The sequence below is a fragment of the Carassius gibelio genome, chromosome A8, assembly GCF_023724105.1.
Source record: "Carassius gibelio isolate Cgi1373 ecotype wild population from Czech Republic chromosome A8, carGib1.2-hapl.c, whole genome shotgun sequence".
Classification (NCBI taxonomy): Eukaryota; Metazoa; Chordata; class Actinopteri; order Cypriniformes; family Cyprinidae; genus Carassius; species Carassius gibelio.
Window position 1 is genome coordinate 23,138,957 of NC_068378.1, and position 22,269 is coordinate 23,161,225.

General features: G+C 37.9%; 1 protein-coding gene across 3 annotated transcripts in view; it reads right to left on the reverse strand.

The window, feature by feature from the left end:
* The window catches only part of LOC128018930 (chemokine-like protein TAFA-5), a 43,545-nt gene extending 22,491 nt beyond the window's left edge, over window positions 1-21,054 (reverse strand). Inside the window, exons 1-2 of one of the 3 annotated variants that reach the window (XM_052604817.1) lie at window positions 20,312-21,054; window positions 7,933-8,082 (exon numbers count right to left, since the gene is read on the reverse strand). In XM_052604817.1, the coding sequence (XP_052460777.1) occupies window positions 7,933-8,082; window positions 20,312-20,408 (247 nt within the window). In that variant the 5' untranslated portion in view covers window positions 20,409-21,054. Of the gene's footprint in view, window positions 1-7,932; window positions 8,083-11,202; window positions 11,395-20,311 lie in introns of those variants that run through there. The other 2 variants (XM_052604816.1, XM_052604818.1) reach the window with 2 other exon arrangements.
* Window positions 21,055-22,269: the final 1,215 nt, after the last annotated feature.

The window sequence follows — 22,269 nt, forward strand, 5'->3', positions numbered from 1 at the left end:
CGCCAGTCCAGTCTGTGCTGAAACCCTACTGTCAATCAAACTATCATGGGAGGGGACTGTCTGTGTGACAGGCACATGAGATCAGCTCAATTTGAGAAAAGGGAAATTATTTAATGAGATACAAAATAAATAAATAAAAACACTGGGTGGATTTTTATCATTATAGGGTGGTTGTGCACACTGGCAACCCACATTTCAGTTCAAACAATTTGTAAAAGTGCATGTAGCATCTGATGACCCCTTTAATAAAACTGAACATGGATGTGCACAGAATACATTTCCAGGATTTAGATTATCCCTAAATTCTACAAAATCCTCAATTTCATTAATATTGTATCCCTGTGAGGCCTCAGTTCCTTGATTACTCAGTCCATGCAATTTCCTGCGCTAAAAAGCTCGTCCTCCTTTTAGAAATTTCCAGTCACCAGAGATTTAAGATATGTTTACAACCATTTTCTTGATCTGAAACACAGCTGGTCTTTCATGGCAGTCCTTATGAATATTGCGTGTGATAACGTTATCAAAGTTCCATCCCTGAATTTATCAAAGTAAAGTGGCGCTGCTGAAATGAAGGATTATGCCTTCAAACCGACGTGGAGCAAAAGCTGTGGACAGCCGTGCCAGCTCTACAGATCTCATCCAAGTCCTCTCGTCCCCAGGGGTCCTAAAACAATCAAATCCATCCCACATCAAATAAACAAGCCTCCCTCTGAGGGACAGTATTCAAAAGCACAAATACAACTGGGCCATGAAGAAAGAGTGCTAAAGAAAATCAATGATCTTAAATGAAGCTGGAATGCTTCAGCGAGGTATTTAGCGTGTAGTCGGTCAGGGTGTCTGAGCTGCGATGCCTCATGCTGAAGAATGGCTATATTGAGTTAACGGTTGTGATAACACACTCCACCTGGAATCTAGTTGAAAGTAGTACTGTGGTGTGTGGACTAGTTTGAACATGTATGAGAAATATCTGCTGAAAGCACATATTGCACCAGAACACTAGGCTTGATCTCCTCCCAAGTGGGAAATCTTGGCCCAACATGTGAAACATGTTGAATGAAAACATCATGCTGCTATTGTTCCAGATCCATGTGACGAATAAAACTTTGATCTACTACTCATACTTTTTAAGTACTGACTTCAAAAACAACTTTAAACCAGTGTCATACTACAAGTAGCTATAAATACTGATAAGGAACTTGTACTCATACTAGACGCATATACAGTAGTAGCACTGAGCTGAGCTATAACACATAACTAAAACTATCTTTGATCTACAACATTAGAACAAATCTGTGCTCATCCCGTACTGTCATAATATTGACTTAAAGACCTAATAATATTAAGAGTTTCAACTAGTACTACATTCTAGATACTAAAACTAGTAGTGTATTAGAACTAATACTGTTTTGTAGTACCTCAAGTATCTTTGCTCCAGAGTAGACTTTAATGTAGTACTCATTCTTGCACTAATATTAAGACTTTGAACTAGTACTGGACTTACATATTGCAAGATCTAGCATTAGATCGGGCTCTGCACTAATCCTGATGCTAATTTTAGTACTAGTCCTGACTTTGAACAAGTACTCACACTAGCTCTAGAAATGACCTGAATTAGTATACCTACAAAACAGGTTTTGAAACATCACATATTCTACTAATCCTGATTTTACCTCTCATACTCAGAACTGACTTTGAACAAGTACTCATATTAGTACTGGATTTAAACATGGCAAGCTCTGAATTTAAACTAGTACTTATACCAAGGCTAGATCTGGTTGTGTTGTAGTTCTAGTACTAATCTTGACTTCACATAAATGTTCTGACTTTAAACTAGTACTCATACTAGCACTGGAAATGTCCTTGAAGTAGTACACCTATTAGCCCAAGAACTAACTTGCACTAAACTAAGTAGTTTTTGATCTGACTTTGAACTAGTACACATAAAACAAACAATTTTAAATAATCACATTTTCTAGTACCTATCCTGACTCTGATTTAATATAAATATTCCAAAAATGTTGAAATAAACAGTACGAATTACTGAAATGTATCATATCCCATGTAATCGCTTAATCAGCGTTTCAGCTGCAGAAAGATGTTCATTTAAAAGCTTGTAAACAATATCACATAGTATTAATGTCACACATTCAGTGTTCATATCGCTTGTTTGTCCGCTAGAAAAAGCACTCTAGAGAGAAGCATTTTGTTAAAAAGATACACTAAATTAAATATTGAATATAAAAAACAAGTTATTACAATATTACAACTATATTTTAAATCCTTACAGTATATTTAACAACAAATTTGAGAACAAAAATAATTATGACATTAAAAAGTTGATATACTTGTTTAATGCTAGACAACTTATGTGTCTATTTTCATGGAAAGGAAAAATAATGACTAAATTATATATTTTTTTCCTTCAATTTATTTTATAAAAACTCTAAAAAATTTAATTGGCTAAACTCTGTTAAAAATCTCTTTAAAAGAGTTCACAGGGTTAAAACCAGCAGAGTCTAATAAAACATGCTCTAGGGATAAAGGATTTCGCATTGAGAGCATGTTGGAGGATCTTCTCCTAGTATTAAAACTTGTGTTTCATCCTGGAATGACCTTTTCTATGGCAGGTATATAACAATTCGATCCCATTGGTTGGAAAATTGATAGAAATGTATTTTTCCAACATTGGGGCTAATTTCAAGGAGTTTGTCCATTATAAATAGATCCCACTCTGTTTGCCATTTGTTATTAACATAGGAACAAATTATTATTTCATAGCATGCAGGTACCCCCAAAAAAACCTGCTATTAAAATGATGAACCTCTAGTTCCAGCTGATTGTAAAAAATCATTATAAGTGCTGAGTGATAAATTTTAAGGGATAGCATTGCTTGAACACAGGAATTTGACCCTGTAATTTAAAGAACATTTCTCTGCTCCATAGTCTTTATGTAGTGCAAAGTTCAAGATTGTGTTTGGGGATTTATCACAAATGCAGATGATAAAATATTATGTGCAATTTAAATGTTAATATAATTAAATGTCAATATATAATTTTTTTTGAGCGTTGATTATTAAATATATTTGTAACTGATTAATAAATAAACTTAGTTTTGGTGTCAGTCTTTGGTTAAATGAAAACTTTAGTTTTGGGCTTTTGGTGTTTATGTAAATTCAATTTGATGCATCACTATCACTCATACTAGCACTAGAAATTACCTTTAATTACTATGCCTAGCTCTAATATTGACTTTTCCCTGGTACACATAATAAAAAAACTGACTTTGGACCATCACACATTCTAACAGCATCTCTGACTTTGACTTAGCACTTATACTAGTACTTGTGCTGACTTTGAACTAGTACACTGACTAGTGCTAAAACTGAGTTTGAGTACTGACCTGAACTGCTTCTCATTCTCACTTTGGCTTTAAACTAGTACTCGTATTCATATAAGCACAATTGTTTGCTTAGAACTGGAACGTATTCTCTCTGATATTCAAACCTGGTTTTCCTCAGTTAATTTTACTTCCCTTTTCATCTCAACCTAAAATGGAAACACCTTGTATAAACAAAGCCAAAAAGATGCTGATCTAAAAACAAGCCTTTAATGTAAAATAAGAATATAGCCTTAATTATCATTAATGCATGTGAGATGCAAATACACATGCGTCTCATTGGGTATGCTGAAGTGCTCTAACTAGGCCACACAGGGAGCAGAGACCGGCAGATTACAGCACACACAGAGTTTAGCAGATATTTTCGTACCCTATTTGTTTCATGTGAAGCCTGATGAGGCTCCTGAGCCGCACTCTCCGCTGCAGAAGCAGCCAGTGAACACATGGCCTCCTGGGGAGCCGTGTGCCTCCCCTCCAAACTCACTGATCATTAACTGCTTGCAAATAGATAGAACAAGAATATTTTCTCTTTCAGGGTCACTGTATATGGGGCAGGCATATGCAAAGTCTCCCTAGAAATACACACACACAAAAAAGCAGTGGAACAAGAATCAATATAAACATGCAGCCACCCACAAAAACTGATAATTTCCTGTTCCTCCATGGATGTGAAAAGAAGATACCACCCACTGACCAGTGTATCTGTGAGGAGAGAACAAGTCCAGCTTCAAATAGGATGAATCACACCCACACACACACCGTTTCCCATGATACCACCATTCTGCATCATGACTCAATTTGTCTCTCTGTGTGCATGCAACACCTGAGCCGGCTCCGTCCAGCACACCTACACCGATTCAGACGACTGCAGGGACCTGGCCCATGCATGCCCTCCCTCTCTCCCCTGAGACCCTTGATCATCTGCCCCCCCTCCCCCCCCCCGGACGCATCTGCCAGACACAGCCTCACCTGCAGACCAAATAGAGCTCAAGAGTGCATTGTTTTTCACTGCTGTGGGTTCAGGAAATATATTTCCATTAATTTTCGCTGCAAAAAAACCTTCAATAAAGATTTAGTGATGTGCAAACCTATAAATATTGGTGAGCTGCCTGAAGGACATCGACTAATCTGGTGACTAATCTTAACCGGAAGCCCTGAAGCATTTTTTACATTTGGATAATTTTTGCTTGAAGCACAGAATGTTCAAAAATAAAACGTGGTAGAGTCCGTAATTAAAGCACCACCACAAAAAAAAAAAAAAAGAAAAGAAAAAAACTAACTAACTAAATAAATAATGAATGTTGTTCTTTTGAATTGTCTATTCATCAGCACAAATGTTTTCAAAATTGATAATAGTAACAAATGTTTCTTGAGCGCCAAATCAGGATGTTAACAAGATTAGTAAGATTTTTTGTAAAATCATGATCTTGAAAGTATATTAAAATGGAAAAAAGTTATTTTAAATTGTAAATTTTACTGTTTGATAAAAAAATAAATGCAGCCTTGGTGATCATAAGAGACTTTCAAAAACATCAGAAAATCTTATATATATATATATATATATATATATATATATATGATGATGTTTTTGAAAATCTATCTCTATTCCATTATTACATTGTCTTGTATGACGATTGCAGGCTGACTGAAAGATGCTTGCAGGGCAGACTGTGCTGAATGAGGTTCTGAGAAACATTTGCATTCACCCTGCCATGTACTGTATAAGAGGTCCAACTCCTGCTGCTGAAAACATCCACCAAACAATGACACTTCCTCCTACACCTTTCGCTGACTTCTTTATGCACACAGGCTTCAGTCTTTCCTCAGTTTGACAAGACCCAAATACATTAAACTTGCTCTCATCACTAAAGTGAAGATTGGATCTCCTCTCTCCACACAACATGCTTGTGGCGAGTGGGGCGGGGCCGAGAGGCGTGGGAACGAGGAGTGAGGCCAGGTGTAGTGATTGAAGATGAGCTGCACCTGCGCCCCACCACCGGTATCGAGTCCCACATAGGAGATGGAAGGATATAAAACTGGAGTGACGACCGTGAAGGACGAGAGAGGACCAGGCCTGGGACATTATTTTATGTTTGCTTTTTATTTGCGCGTACCAGTCGTCCGCAAGGGGCTGGTGCACTGTTTTGTGTTTATTTTGAATATTAAAATTATGTTTTGATTGTGCGCCGGTTCCCGCCTCCTTCTTGCCGATGATTACAAAGGTCTTATCGTTACAATGCTCCTCAGCAAAGATCAGTCTAGCCTTTTGATTCTTACTGCTGATGAGAGGCTTCATCACTTCAAAGTGTGCTTTCAATCCTACTTCTCTTAAACATACAGAGACGGATCCTTACCCGGTTCAGCATTGAACTGGCAAGCAATTAAGGCTTCGGTGTTGAACCGATCCCCTGCGTTCATAATCGCAGATGATATAATCGCGTGATTATGAAATCGAAGAAATCATTCTGCGATTATGACAGCTGTTTATGTAGCTTGTTAATCCTTCTGTGAACATGATGTGGCTTCTTACACAGAATAAGACACGCAGCATATTTCAAAGCAGTGATAAAGGCTATTTCGATTAGCATTGCATTATTATATACTTTATTATAATACACATTATAATAAGACAAACTCAGATAAACCATATTGTCGCAGTTGTGTGTATATTATTCACGTTAAATCAATGAAAACAGTCTTTTGTTTATTCAGCAACCACTAAAGGGATTTCCTGGATTTCTTCTGAGGGGCATATTTGGATTTTCATATTTGTTTATATATTACATATACATATATACATATCAAGAAAATAATAGTTTAATTCATAAAAATGACCCATTCACAAGTTTACTTACGGTTGATTCTTAATACGGTGTTGTTACCTGGATGTTTCATAGTTTTTTTTTTTTTTTTTGCTCTTTTCCAGCATCTTTTGCGCATTTGAACAATGACTGTATGACTTTAAAAAGTTTACCTTGGCGATTGTTTTTCCTTCTGGAGTACGTTGAGCATTTGAACCTTTTGTAATAGTTGAGTATGAGTCCCTCAGTTGTCCTCAGTGTGAAAAGATGGATATCAGAATCATACAGTCACTGTTGGAAAGGGTTCAAATTACAGAAGATGCTGGAAAACCAAATAAATTGTGATAACCTAAAGGACATGTTTATTTTTCAAATCAAAATCCAATCATATTTTTATTTTGTTAATTTTTAAATATAAATGTAAATGAAGTTGAAATGACTTAAGGATCATTGTACAGAAGTAAATCCTGATGCTTCACCTCAACACTTATGTAGTTACCAATAAATCATTCATAATTTTACACTAAAAATCAATTTTATCATGGAAATTTCGGAATTTTAAATTTGAGAGTCCTTCAGGTGAGCTCTATAATGATACGAGGACTGAATGAGAAGAAGTAATAGATGCTGATGGAAGGATGGACCTTTGATATAATTTCTGCATTCTTTGAAACTTTAATGGTCTCTGTACTGCAGTCATGGGGTAGCCTGTAATTCTACAGCATGTGTGCGTGTGTGTGTGTGTGTGTGTGTGTGTGCGCTCTTGTTTTTTGTGACATATCAGGACACAACTCTGTATAATGACATGTGTATGACACAGGTATTACAAGGAGAGAGTGACTTATGAGGACATAACCCATGTCCCCATTTTTCAAAACGCTTATAAATCATACAGAATGAGGTTTTTTGAGAAAGTATAAATGCACAAAGTTTCCTGTGAGGGTTAGGGTTAGGTGTAGGGTTGGTGAAGGGCAATAGAATATATGGTCCGTGCAGTATAAAAACCATTACGCCTATGGGATGTCCCCATTTAGATAGCTACAGTAAGTAAACGTGTGTGTGTTCATGCAACAGGTCCTTCTTTAATGGATCCACTACTAATGGAGCATGAAGGTAGCAGAGAAAGCCAATAAAAATCTATTTCCCACAGCTGTAATTATGGTACTCTCTTGGTTAATTACTCTGGTCTTGCCGTTACAAAGTGCTTCTAATGTGTCGTTGAAGAGCTCAAACTGTAGCATTTAGGAAAAAACCCCATTGCACTAAAAAAACTAAATACACAACCCCAGCTGTCAGGAGATGTTTATTTGCTACAGAAACAATGTCTCCCATCATATTCAGGCTTACAACCTAAGAAAGGCTGAAAGCCCATGAGATACTCAGCCACATCCGGCACTCAGCAGAACAGACAGGCTCAAATATTCCTCCTAAACCACAGTGACAGACACAATCCAAAGATTACATTTTTTCTTTCCCTTTTCACCGATCCGTCATCCATCCTTGACTTTCTCTGACACAGCACACACCGCAGAGAGGAATATTTCTTTACATGTAGCAAGTCTGACTACTGTGTCATATTATGTGATACAAGATTTTGACATGAGACAAAAAAACCGTGCAATGCAAATTCAACAGTGAAGTCGAACAACATGACATGGCTTGTTGCATGCTGTGAGCGGATATATCTGTGTCCACACAATGGGAGAATATGTGTGTGTGTGGGAAGCATCTCACCGTCCACGCATGCTGGTCGGGCCCGTGTGGTGCCAGCGATCTGTCCTCTCCGGCAGGCACAGCGGGCTGTCTGCCTAGCAATAGTGCGCTTGGGTTGACTGCTGTCTCTATTCAACATCACTATCTCACATGTGCCTACTGCCAACTGACCTGTGGAGGACACACACACACACACACACACACATTTATTTCAGAAAGCATGACATTAAAAATAAAGATCTCAGTAGTAAAATCTTGCCATGATAATTTCAACATGAAGGTTTAATATCCCTTAAAATTAGCCTATCTTTGAGTGCATTGGTATGAACAAGTCTGAGAGTCATTGCCAAAGCAATCATGGAGCGAACAACATGGATGGCTTTCTGTGAAACTGAAACATTTAAAGGAACAGTTCACCCAAAAAATTAATACTGCCGTTGTTTAACTCAACCTGATGTCATTCCAAACCTGTGAAACTTTCTTTTTTTTTGTGTGGAACACAAAGGTAATTTATAAATCAATAAAATGAAAGTGAATGAAATGTATGTCAGTCAAGCTCCAAAAATGACACCGCAAAAGTGGTTTGATATGTGTGCTATAAAATTGATTCATTTGACTCAACAACTATATTCAGAGTCCTCTAAAGACATACAATAGATTTTCATAAGGAATATTTTAAGAATAAGTCTTTGAGTTCTATGGGTTTACAAAACATGGGCAAATGATTCTTTTATGAATCGGACTGACTCACTGATTCAGCTTCAGATGTTTCCCCTAGTTTAATACTGAAAAACACTGTTAATTGTGACTGTGTGCATTACACAAAACTATCATGCATCAGAAGGCCACTTTTGGACCACATTTATGGTGCTTTTTTGGGTCCTTTTGAAAGCCCCAATCACCATTCATTGTATTTTCATGGAAAAGAACAATATTGACAATCAAGAATAACACAGATATCATATGAATTGGAAACAACATTTTGATTTGAAATATTATTTTCAAACAGACAGCTAGTCCAACAGAATACCAGGATAAAACTTCATTTTCTTATTGCCTGAAAATCACGTAACATTCATACAGTGAATGAGAGCTGTCATGCTTCAAAATTACATAAAAAAAACTGGTTCAAATGACTCGTGCACTATAAGGATTAATAAAGAAGTGCGCTACAAAGAAGTCAATGATTCTTCTAAGGCCGTACAATAGTTTTGCATGAGAAATTTTGTGAATGAATCATTCTTCTGAGTCGTTGAGTTCTTGTAAATGAATTGTTTGATCACGCTCACAAATGATTCTGATGGTCTGAAAGATCCATTCATAAATCAGACTATTTGGATACCTAGTTTAACTCAGTGACTGGTTGAACATCTGTTGGTGTGTGGCGTGCTGTCTTTGTCACATCGTAGCACACCATACACTATAGGAGCAAGACGGTTAGATCTAAGATTTTTTGTCCTCATGTTTGTGGCCTCTCATATTTTAATAATCTTTTAGTGTCTACACAGCATAAGGCAGTGAGGCAACAAGTCAGCAACCTAAGGTTTGGAACGCAGTGAATGACTACAATTTAAAATTTGTCTGTGCCTTACACACAGCTATAATATATCTGAAGACTTTCTTATGGACCACTTTTATGCGGATCCTTTTTGGAGCTTTAAAGCCCCAGCCATCATTCAGGTTGACAGTAAGGAGCTCTGAATATCATCATACAATCTAATTTTCTCATTGTATATATTATGAAAATAATTTAACTTGAATACTAGATCTCTCCAAACATATCCAAACATCTGAAAAGAACCAAAATAGGCAAGCTAGCATCGAGCATCATGGAACGGTTCAAGCAATTTTCTCATTTTGGCTCCTCAACATGAAGAAGATAGTTACCTCAGATCATTTTGAGGTGTCACTTAAATACTAGCTTTTCACTTTTCTAAAGGTGTTCATTGTTGTTCAAGCCTTTTATAAAGCAAAATCTCTTTCTTTTCCATCCTTCGAGACCACTTGCCCTCAAAGGTTTCTCTGACAGTCATAAATGCTTGACTGAGTATTTTTGACACTTTTAGTGTGCTGGCAAAGCTTACTACTTCTATTCAAGTGACCACAATGACCAGCAAGCTTCGTAGAAAAAGAACAAAAAGTGCAAAAAGTCTGGCTAGGCATTAGCTGACTCATACATAATCACAATCAAAATTCATATTAGAGAGAAAAGTCTTCCTTATTCCTTCACTTCCTGTCTTTGCTCTTTCTTTGTGCTTGATCAAATATGAAAAGTAGCCAGGCACAACTCTATGAATCTGCCCATTTAAAATAGCAATAAAAGAAGATTTACAATATTAATTAATCTTGTGTTATACCGTTGAAGGGCCAACAGAGATGTGATGAAAGGGAATTTTTATACGTGTAATAGAACTCAGGAACAGTGATGAATCACCATAGACTCATGCTTTAAGATTCCCTTTCACAGAAAGCTCATCTCAAGGGCACAATAATTCACTCTGATCAGACAGAACAAAGTGTCAATCAGATCTCAACATCAAAAAATTGCCTAAAAAAGCAAAAAGCCTAACTATTGTCTCCAAAATGCAGCAACACTGCAACTTTAATCAATGCTCGACGGAAAACAGTCCAAAAAGAGTCTATTCATGCACCATATTCTCCGTTCGTCAATGCGTCAGCCTTTATTCCAGCTTTAAGCTGCTGCTGATTGCAGGGCTGAACAGCTTATTGCTATTCATCATTTTTTACACTCCCCTCACCCCAACATGCAAAAAACAGCACATCCACCCTCCCGTTGCATTAGCACTTGACCCACTGAAATGCAAAGACAGCAGTGTGGAGCTGATAACCACTACTGCTTGGTCAACAGTCGACACAGGCTGAGCTGATTAAGTGAGACATGTAGAACGCAAAGTTTGGACTCCCTACAGGATGACCAAACGCTTCACAGTCCAGTGGGCTGTAGAATTACTATTTCAAAACAACAGGTTAAGGTCAACCGAACTTGGGAAGACACCTGCCTTTCAGGAAGACACCAGAAGAGATGAATAATGTGCAATGGACAGACAGTCAGTCCCATTTCAACATTAGAATAACTTGGTAAAAAACAAATCATAATTATATCTGTATTTGTAGATTTCCTGAAGGACTCCTAATTAGTGTCTAAAATGCTGCATTTATAAACTAATGTTCAGCCCATTCTCACTTCAGAATCTTACGTGGCATGTACAAAAAAAGTTTCCTCTTTCAACAACACAATATCAAACATTACACATCAAGAGCAAAACTTACACGCAATTTCAGGCTGCATGTGTCAGATTCAAAGTCCATTGAAATTGTTTTAACCTTGACGCCGATGGGGGCATCTTGTTGAGTGGAGATGAGAAATCCCAGCAGACATCATTATTGTAAAGACTATGAAGAATGCTGAAGGTCACCTCTCTCTGTCTCACTCCCTCTTTCACTCTGATCAGCCTCCTCCAAAATAGAGCCACAACCTCTTTCCATAACGGCCCACATTAATCCTCCACAGCTCAGAATTTAGATAAGAGAATTAACCCCTCCTTCAGTCCTCTGATGCTTCTCTGTTTGCCCCTCTTTATTCTGTTTCATTTCATACTGAGATCTTTCTTCAACTACAGCACTTATGGCTCTGTTAGAAAATGAATTCATCCTTTACACACTCACACTAGTTAATTTGTCTGAAAATAGACATGTAACATTTCTGAAAGCCATGAACATTTTTTTTCCATAACTTGGAAATTAAGTTTTAATTACGTACACACACACACACACACACACACACGTACGCGCACACGCACGCACACACGCACACACGCACACACACACACACCTTGATTTCATTTTCCAAAAGTGTGCAGCCTTCATACAAACTGAACAAATAAATACATTTTAATATATTTAAATTTAGTTTTAATAAAAACTCCTGGGACATAAAAGCACCCATAATTAAAGAAACGCCCACAAATGGCACACACACATGAACAGCTGTGTGCTGCTGGCCAGGGACATCAATGGCACGAACTACCAGCGTTCTGTCCATGTTTAACAGCTAGAGGATGAATGGGGATAGATGGAGATAAGCCTCAGAAAACAGGATAGAAAGAGAGAGTCAAAGAGATTGGGATTGATGTGCCAAAAGCTTGACAGCCATTCCATCACAGGTTGTTAAGTTAATTGAAATGACAGTAGTTTTTCTGCCTCTTTAGTCCAGACACGACCAACCATATCAAACGTTAAGGATCTACATGCACCTGGGCACAGAGCAGCACAGAGACACCCTGCTGTAGCAGAGACCGGGTCACCAAACTCAGCTCTGCTCATATGCAGACTCTACTTCCTCTCTCGGAGGAACTAGATTCGGGTCTGCAGTGTCATTTTCAGCTGAAAGATGTAGGTATAACTGCAAGGGAACATGAAGTTTAAAGATTTCTATTCAAAACACCACCTCATCTCCAAACACAGCACCACAGGACACCTGACAGGAATATGTTACCGGTTTCTTTCTAGAGATTGCAACAACAGATAAGGGTAGGAAAAAACACATTTCAATGAAGATTCTCACTGCGTTTCAATCACTTGAATCAGTGGGACTGCTAAAAGTTTGACACATGAAATGAGTGAATGGATGAATCTCATGAACCCGTTTAAGAACCTGTCCAGGTTATTTTTTCATACCAAATTCGAAAAAAGAAAAAAAGAACAAGAAAAAAGTCAATTTTTTTTTTTTTTAAGAAAACATTAAATTATTATTATTTTTTTTTAATGATAATTAATCACATTTTCTATTACTAACTCTCATTATTGTAATAATAATAATAATAATAATAATGCAAACTACATAGGATAAAGAAATGGATATTTATAATTATAATAATAATAGATTTTGATCTATTATTAGAATAGAACATGAGAACATCTTACTTTTAAGTATTTTATGCTTTCTTTGTGTTCTCATTGAAATGACAGTTTTTTTCTTACTGAGTTACAGGAACAAAACACTGTAATTAAATATTGTATATTAAAATTAGTATAGAGGCAGTACAATAAATTGACTCCGGAGAGCCTGATATCTTTGATCATGGCTTTCTTTTGTCAAATCTTGAACAGTTTATGGACATCCATGGAAGTGCCCTTAGTTGGTTTAAATCTTTTCTTACTGACAGAACATTTTCAACTGGCATTGGAGGCTCTGTCTCAACTGTAGCTCCTCTTACCTGTGGTGTTCCCCAAGGTTCCATCTCGGCCCCAATTCTGTTTTACTACTTTTAATGTCACCAATCTGCACTCTTACATCAAACCAACTGGGAAAAATCTGGGAGTCCTTTTGGATTCCTCTTTAAAGTTTGATCAACATATAAACACAGTAGTTAAGTCAAGCTTTTTTTTCACCTGAAACTTCTATCTAGTCTTTTCTATCCCCCAACGATCTTGAAAGAGATACGCATGCTTTTGTTCCATCCCGCTTGGGTTATTGTAATTCTTTATGCACTGGAATATCCCAGTCCTATGTTACAAGGCTTCAAATAATTCAAAACAGTGCAGCCAGATTTTTGTCATGTTTCTTTGTTTTATAATCTATAAAGCGCAGTGGTGTTTATTTGTGCTATATAAATAAATGAAATAAAAAAAATTAAACAAATAAAGTATATTTAAAAATGCAGAATTGTATTTTACTGCTACAGTAATGTGCATAGATTTCTGTGTAATAAGAAGTGATGATGGAGTCATAAGAATTTATAGCAAAATGTGTTCTAAGAAAAGAAGAATTAGATATATATTATATATATCACTTTTTTTTAACTGAAATTAAATGACACCAAATTTCCACTTTTCCCCAGTGGAACACAAAAAAATATGTTCATACTTTATAAGTAAAACCTCTCTTTTCCATACAGTGCAACAACAAGTGAGATTAACAGTCCATTCCTCACACAAAGCTATTATATAGTATGGTTTATTGTATCAGAAGACACAGAATTTAGTGAACAAGTCATCTGCACTAAATTTATGATGTTTTTTTTTGGTGCTTTCCCTTATACTTTTTAGACCCTGATTCCAGTCTACTGTTATCACAAGGAGCAGACCATTTCACATACTGTTTTAAACATCTTCTTTGGCGATAGACTTTAAACGTGAGCATTCCTTTAAGTAAAATATAATATTCTCATTCTTTGCGGTGGAATCTGACTTTCTTGACAGGTATTGTGAGATTTCCTCAAATAAATCTCTTCAGTCAAAAGACAGTCAAGCTAATACTTTGTTGCTGCACGAGTGGAATGGAGCACAGCTTGAGCTATAGATGAAAAACTGCCTCTCGAGTTTGACTTTGCTGTTAACAGTTATTTTCAGCAATAGAAACGGCCATAACCTCCCGCATTGTGTACTGAAGAGCTAATTAACTCACCCTAACCTTCTAAGAACCTGTTTAAACATCTCTGTCATTTAGAATCAAACTCAAGTGGAATGAGGACGGCTATAACAAAAATTGACACAAGTTAGCAACAAGCCAGAGAACGAAGGTCGCACACTTCATACAACATCTGACAACAGTAAACTCAGACAGTAATTCTCAGGAGAGAGAAAGCAGTGAAGTTAAAATACTGCAGAACATCATATCATTCATCTTCATATACAATAATTCCTCTCAGCTAAGAAAGAGCGAGAGAGTGAGAGAGGGAACAGGAACACAACTAACTAGAACAGGGTGCCATTTGACATAAATTTAATTTATATTCACCCAGCAGCGAAAAATGTTTAAAAATGGCTGGCACAATGCTACACAATTGATTTTGCCTTTAAAAGCTTTTGAGTTTTGCATAAGCATCCGTTCACTTCTACAGCTTCATTACCTACAGAGCACAAGTGGTTTCTCGCACTAAATTTATGACATGGGCCATCATTAACATCTGGCATGCTGGGAGCTAGTGGCCTTTGTTGAGGAAGAAATTGCATTTTGCAAATTGTGCTGCTGGAAATGACATATCTGTTCCTGCCCACCTACACAACATTATGACAATGGCATTTAGGGAGAGTGCAAAAATAACCAGCGATTCATACACTGCGGTTCAGCCAAGTAATCCCAGAGGACAAATTTATTGCTCAGAGGTTGCTCGCTCACAGCTCGAGAGAATTAATGGAGTTCTTCTCGTTAGCTTTTATTGGGTATCAAGCACCAACTTTGTCTCAGATGTTTCTACTGCAGGGTTGTGCACCATTCAGATATGAAATTGAGAATTTATGTTAAATTCCAATTCAATTCCTAAACTTGAATGTTAAGGATGAAGCTTGTTCAATTAAATTGAACTGAAGCTGAAAATAATAATAATAATATCACTGCATATATATATATATATATATATATATAGAAATTCTAGATAAATTTGAAACATTGACTCTGGACAAAGTTTTGAAAAATGTTTAAATCGAGCGGCAACCTCTCGCTCTCTCTCGTGAGGCCAATAAGGAAGTGACTAAAACTGCAATTCATCGACTGGCCGCTTGAGGCTGGCTGCAGAAGAGAGTCAGTCACATAGACTCCCCATGTTAAAATGTCCAACTTTACAGCAGAAAAAAAACATGTTTAGAGCCTGGTTAAAAAAATTATTTTGGTCTAAATAGCTAATTTTGCCCTTCATGACAACTGTGAGGGGGGTGAATTTTTTTATAACTCATCCGTTTAAATTATATTAAGCCTTAAAGTTCTGCATAATTAAGGGCGTGGCCACTTGAGTGACATGTGGATTGCCGCTGCTGACACTGCCGTCGCGTTAGGTGGGCGGGGCTTCAGGAATCAGCTCCTGCCTTTTTGCCCACTTTTGATTATCCGGGAGAGTCACGCGGTGACACGCTGCCAAGATGGCGACGGCCCGCTCTACACACTTTAGGCTTCAAAACTGCTATTGAGGAGTCTATGGGTGACGTCACTGCCACCACGTCAATATATTTTTACAGTCTATGGTTTAGATAGATAGGTAGAAAGGTAGATGGATGGATGGATGGATACGAAATACCAATACAATACTTTTTGAATCTTTTTTTTTTCCTACAGGATGTGCTGCATTATAATTAGAATCATCTCTTCCCACCCACTGATACCCAAGCTCTAAGGTGGAAGCCGAAAGGTGCCGGCGGTGGCAGGGCGAAAAGTCCTCAGAGGGAACTCTGACATTTCCAAATGTATTGTTAAATAAACTGGCAGCGCTGATGTTGGTGACAGCTCATCCATCTGTCTGTTCTGTAGCCCAGAGTGCACACCCACAGCCAAGCACACTTTGATTTCCTGTCTTTGCCATGACGAATGGCGGTGCTTTGTGGGGGGAGCTGTCAGGGCAGGATTCACAGCCACTCGGAGCGACCCACACATTTCTCTGTTACTGAACCCCCCAAAAGGGCCTGACAGACCAAAGCACGTGTTGCAGTTAATGGGCCTGTCTTAAAAAAACACACAGTAGCCCTTTTATTTCATCACTCTTCTGCACGGTAAATCCATTTCTGAAGCCAAACACACTCTCCATCTGTTTCTCACCCTTAGACGCGTTCACTAATATGAATTATTCTAGTCTGTAGAGGCGTTTTTGGATACCAGTCAGAGAACAACATCTACTACAAATCATGCCATCTTAAATCATAGCTAGTGGTTGTCAAAGGCGGTCAAAAGTTTTACTCGCCAAAAATCAAAGGATAAATTACCTTTCCCTGAGAGCACTTCCAGAAAAGTCCTCATGAAATTGCCTGACAAGTTCAGTTTTCTGTCCAGTGTTGACATATTTCCTAGATGTTTAGGTGGGACATATCAATAAGGTTTAGTTATGAAATATCAATGAATGCTGGTTGATTGCAAAGGGAGAGGCTTTCTTATTCAAGAGAGCATATGATTGGACAAAAATCTGTGTAGGACAGGGTTATTAGATACCTAAATCTAAAACCATAAAAGGTTGCTTGAAATGAAATAAAATATAAAAATCATAAACTTATTTTATTTCCACTTAATGCATAATTTCTCATTTTATTATCATCTAACTAACATCTAACAAAACGTACAAATGCACTAGAACACTGGCATTTAGATTCCCTGAAAGTTAAGAACATGGCCTAAAAGCCACACAATCCAGATTTTGATTTCACACGGTCTGAAAATATAAAGTATGTCAATACTGTACCACTGGCAACTGTGGTCCTAAAAATAATAAAACCAAAATTAGAATGCTTTAAACTAAAGCTATAAACTACTGAAACAAATAATGACAGAGTAAACTAAATTAAGAAGACAAAAAAATAAAAATAAAAATCTAAACTCTTGTAAAAAAACATTACAACCATGTGACGACCACTGAAAGTAGGCATACAATATTACTGAAGATATTTCACCAGTGGCCTATTTTTCCTCACAGGCCTCTCAACAGCATGAAACAGACTTTATGGCTCAGGTGATTGGCTCAAAATCTTTCTGGAATGGCAGCAAAGGCATCAGCTTCCTGGCCGCACGCACCAGCTGAGCAACTGCGTTTAAGATGGATGGGACTGCTGGATAGCTCTCCGGGTTTATTAGAACTCCTTGAAAATCATTTAAAAAAGAAGTAATTTTAGGCCAGATACAAGAAAGTGCTTAAACATCAGAAAAATGTCACACGTCACCTTTAACCAAAGCGAGCAGTATCTCTGATGTGCAGTGCAGCATTCAGAGCGCTTGACGGATAAAGAAAGACGTCGGTCAGTGACATGAGCTTGTGTCCTAACAGCCTGCAGATTTGCACATGCAGAGAAGCTTGTTTGCATCTCACATCACAAAGCAGCTGAATCAAATTTGCACAGGCTTTAGTTTGACTGCGCAGTGGTGCGGGAGGTGCTCAATGAAACTGAAATCTTTTCACAATATTTAATAAACGACTAATCTTCTGCTTCGAGCTTTCTGAGGAATTCCACTACGGAAGGAGAGAGAATTTTTAATTGGACCCCTGACAATTGATTTTAATCTTGTAAATCTCTCATCTCGTCACTGTCCCTCTCGTTACGCTGGGCATCGGTGATGAAATGCTCTGTGCATTATCGTGATGTCATCACAGCAGCTCTGTTGTGATTCTGGATGACAGCCCTGGCCTGGGAGGACGACATAATTAAATCATGACTATAACACATGCGCTGCTGGCGCACAAAGATACACACACATCTCCATATCGCTTACATCTCACCACAAATAAAGCACTATCATAATATGCATATTTTATGCTGGATCATTTAAAAGGACATTAAAAGGACAAGAGTGATGAGGGTTTTTCATCACATGCCTATGGTGCTTGAAGGGTCAAGGTACTTTCATCTGTAAATGACATGGAGCCAAATAGTGGCAAAGGCTGATGATCACACACATTGATCAATTAATATCTCACCCACAACTTCAGTAGTGTCATGGATATCTTTATCGAAATGAAAGGCCACCACACTGTAGCATCACAGCAATCATAAGTTGCCATTTCATCTGGCTGTATACCGAAACCATGTTCCTTTAATTTATTTTCTTTTCGTTTACCCAAAATTGAAAATTCTTTCATTTTTTACTCATTCCAAACATGTATATCTGAGGTAAAATAAATGCATAGGTAATAAAAAATAAAAAAATCATAAAAAATATGACCTGGTTTTAAAAAGTTTTCAATGCAATGTAAATGACTTTCTTCAGTGAAAAAATAAATATATTCAAATTAAATCATAATAATAATAATATGAAGTGATAAAAAGAATCATCCAATGCAATGTAAGTCAGCATGTCAAATGCATAACTGTAAATAAACTCAATAAAACAAACTACCAGACTGTGCTAAAAATTAAGTTGTTTTATACAGTATGTATATATATACACACACATTTTCTTAAACTTTGGCAGAGCACAAAATAATATATTTAAAAAAAAAGATGTTTTAATTTTTGTTCATAATACAAGTTAGAGATTCCACAGAAAAAAGAAAAGAAAGATATGGTTAGAACTAAATGAGGGTGAGTAATGACAATTAATACTAGAACAATTAGAATAGAATAATACTAATCTAAATCTATCAACAACATTAAAAAAAGACTTCATGGCAGAAATAACCCCTTCACCTTGCCGGTAAAATACAACATATCCAGTGACATTTGATGAGTGATTTATCAGCTTGTGCAGCTGGATGTGATGCAAACAAAATTCAGGCCCTCAGTTATTTCTTGTTGCTTCTTGGTGGTCAGATTAAAAAATATATATATATTTCAAAGGAGTTTCCCTCCTTAGTTTAAGCCGGAGGCCATGAAGCCCAAATAAATCTCAGACATTAACTAAGAAGATCTATAAGCAATGCTTGATCCCTCAAATACAAGACACCAGTTCACACCTATAACATTCAACGCACTGAAAGTCTCAGTTAAACGTGAGGATTTGTGCAGCAGGGTGCCTTTAAATCTGCAGTATTACCATGTTAAGGCACCACCTTGAGATGATGTGTCAATGTCTGTAATATCTCTTATTAAATTCCATCTTAACTCAAACCCCATCGCACCCCCCACTGACAGCCATCTGCAAAAGTTCCACATCAGCACACAAAGCTGTGCCACGTATGACATGCCTCGCAGTGCCTTTTTAGGGCAGTTAGTTTATCAAATGTGAGTCACATTCTTACCCCTGACTTAGATCATGACTATCCTCTTCATTGCCTCTAGAAAACACACAGAAACGCCTTACAGACACGCACACACATGCAACAAAACAGTGTGTAATGCATGTTAGGAACTGATGTAAATGCATGCATACAAAAGCACTGGTCTCTGAACACATCATTCACAGCATTAGAAGAAGCAAAAGAACTTCAGAGGCCCACACTAGCGTGACACACACAATGCACCTCTATAAGCCATTCACATAGAAAAGAAAACCGCAAATTAGATCTCAATTGAGAGAAATCACAACAGTCAAACTGCGCTCAGATTTCTCAAGTCTGAAGTCTGGGATTTCACATGCTCCGCGTCTCAAATTTGGTGTATTTCTCCAAAGACATTTTAGGAGAACCCACTGAGACAAAGTTACATCTCGAATAAATCTCCTGAGCTGTGAAAGAGCAACCCCTGAGCAATACAATTTTCCTCAGGGTTGTGAGGCATGCCCTCTCTATTATGTTATAGATTTCCCTAATAATATTACAAGCTCTCCAGGGTCTCTCAGAGGAGTTGTTTCTGTCCTAGACTCTATGGTTCTCCCCTGGGTGTTAAGACATATAAGCTTGGCTAAGAGAAATCTGACAGCAGCATTTTTAAATATAGGGACAAAATCAGGTGAGTCTGCGCAGAGAGATATGTGGTTATTTGGACCTCGTTACGACAGTGAAAGTCATGTATAGTGATGCTCAACACTTGCCTTCTTTAAGGATGTGGGTGTAGATCATCCACAGCATGAGCAGGCAGCAGAGAGACGCGGCTCCGCCGGCACAGAGCGCCCGCATCCCCGACTGCATCCTCACTACGTCCCGCAGAAAACACTCCCGGCACCCAGCCTAAAGCAAGTTCAAAGCAAACTCTGCTACTTCCATAGATTTTCACGGGAATGTGGCCGGGATGCGAAGAGAGAGTTAATCCGACGTGAATTTACGCGCAGTGGTTTCCATTTTACGCATGTCATAAAACGCATTCAAATATTTAATTTGGAGGAAGCGGCATTAAAAAGTCATTATTTTACAGGTAGTTGCCCAGTTTAACATTTAAGAACATAATGTGTATTTTAATTAAAACAAAGCAAATCAAAACGATGGAAAACTCATCCAAGCAAAGTCATAATTTGGTCCGTTGGAAATTGCGCAATTCCTCTGCGGTCTGGAGAAATATCCACACGGTGAAATGGTCAGTGGTACTAGTGTCCAGTGGTAACAGGTCCAGAATGTACGGATGCTGACTGTAGATGAGGTTCTGTTCTGAGTCTCCAGAAATGCGCCTTCTTCAATGTCACTCCGACGTCCCCAAACCAGTTCTTGTCAAACCATACAGAATGTGCCCTGTGGAGTTACAGAGAACAGCAGTGAAGTGTTTCGCGCACATTCTCCGTGATTCGTGGCTTGATTCAGAGCTGAGTTCTCCCTCCTCTAGATCTCCCTCCGCGCGCACACACACGCACAATGTGTGAAGAAGGGATGGAGATCGTGAGGAATTTAACTATTCCGGTTCCTTAACGATTCTTTCAGAACTTAAGGAAGAAAAAATTGGCAATGCATTAAACCGGTTCAGTTTCTGGTCCTAACCCCCCCCAAAATGCATTTAAAACTCGGTTTCCTTGTGGGTTTTTACACGTTCCGATTTAGCATATAAATAAGCCTATATTAAGATATGAGGTTAATAAAAAAAAGACTTTCAGGTTTTGTTCTACTTCAGTTACGTATCACATCGATTAAGCTCTACACGTCTCGTTGTGTGTGTCTGATTCAGTGAAAAGATCCGAGTCAGAGTCATTCCCGCGGGAAATCGAACTAGCTACTGGTTGCGCTGTATGCGTTTGATTCAGTGAAAAGAGCCGGCTCTTCGGAGTCATTCCGTCTGGAACCGAACATGGGTCGCCTACTTGTCGCGCTGTATGCATTTGGAAGAGTAAAAAGAACCATATCATCAGAGTTATTCCCTCTTGAATAGGGACTCTAGTTCGCGCTGTATGCGTTTAATTCAGTAAAACGTATTTTCGTATAGACGGTTTCAACGGCATCAACATAAACAAACGTTAATGCGCGTGAGCGCTTTTGTGGACCTAACTTAACTTCCGGTAGACTCCAAATAGAATCAATAAGAACAGCCAAGTCCCTCTAGAGCAGATATTTTTTGATAACAAACAAAAGTGTTTTCTGTGTGGATAAGGCGGACTTAATGAAAATGCTAATTCATTATTTGCCAGCAGGAGATGTTTTAAAGCACAGACATAAAGCGCGAGAAATAGAGGTTTCCCCAGTAACAGCTGTAAACGAAGCAGAGCTGGTACGCTCATACGCTGCTTTATCACGCATATAACATGCAAATCTTCTTTCAGAAATACAGCGATATAAAAACACCCGTGACTCGTTTTGATATTTAAACATAAATGTAAGGAATTATTATTAAACGTGCAGTACGTTACGTAATGTTACGTTACTCATGTTTATTTAACGAAGCCTTTTTGAAAATCGATCAGTTTTAAAATTGTGGCGAGTCTCCAAAAACAAATAAATGTATGGGAAACACATCACGCAGCACAACCACCTGAGCCCAACTTCAGTCTACTCATCACCTTGGCTTTAACTGCGTTTGTAGATGGCACTGGAGCCAGACCGATATACACAACACAGACCGGAAGTTAACTTA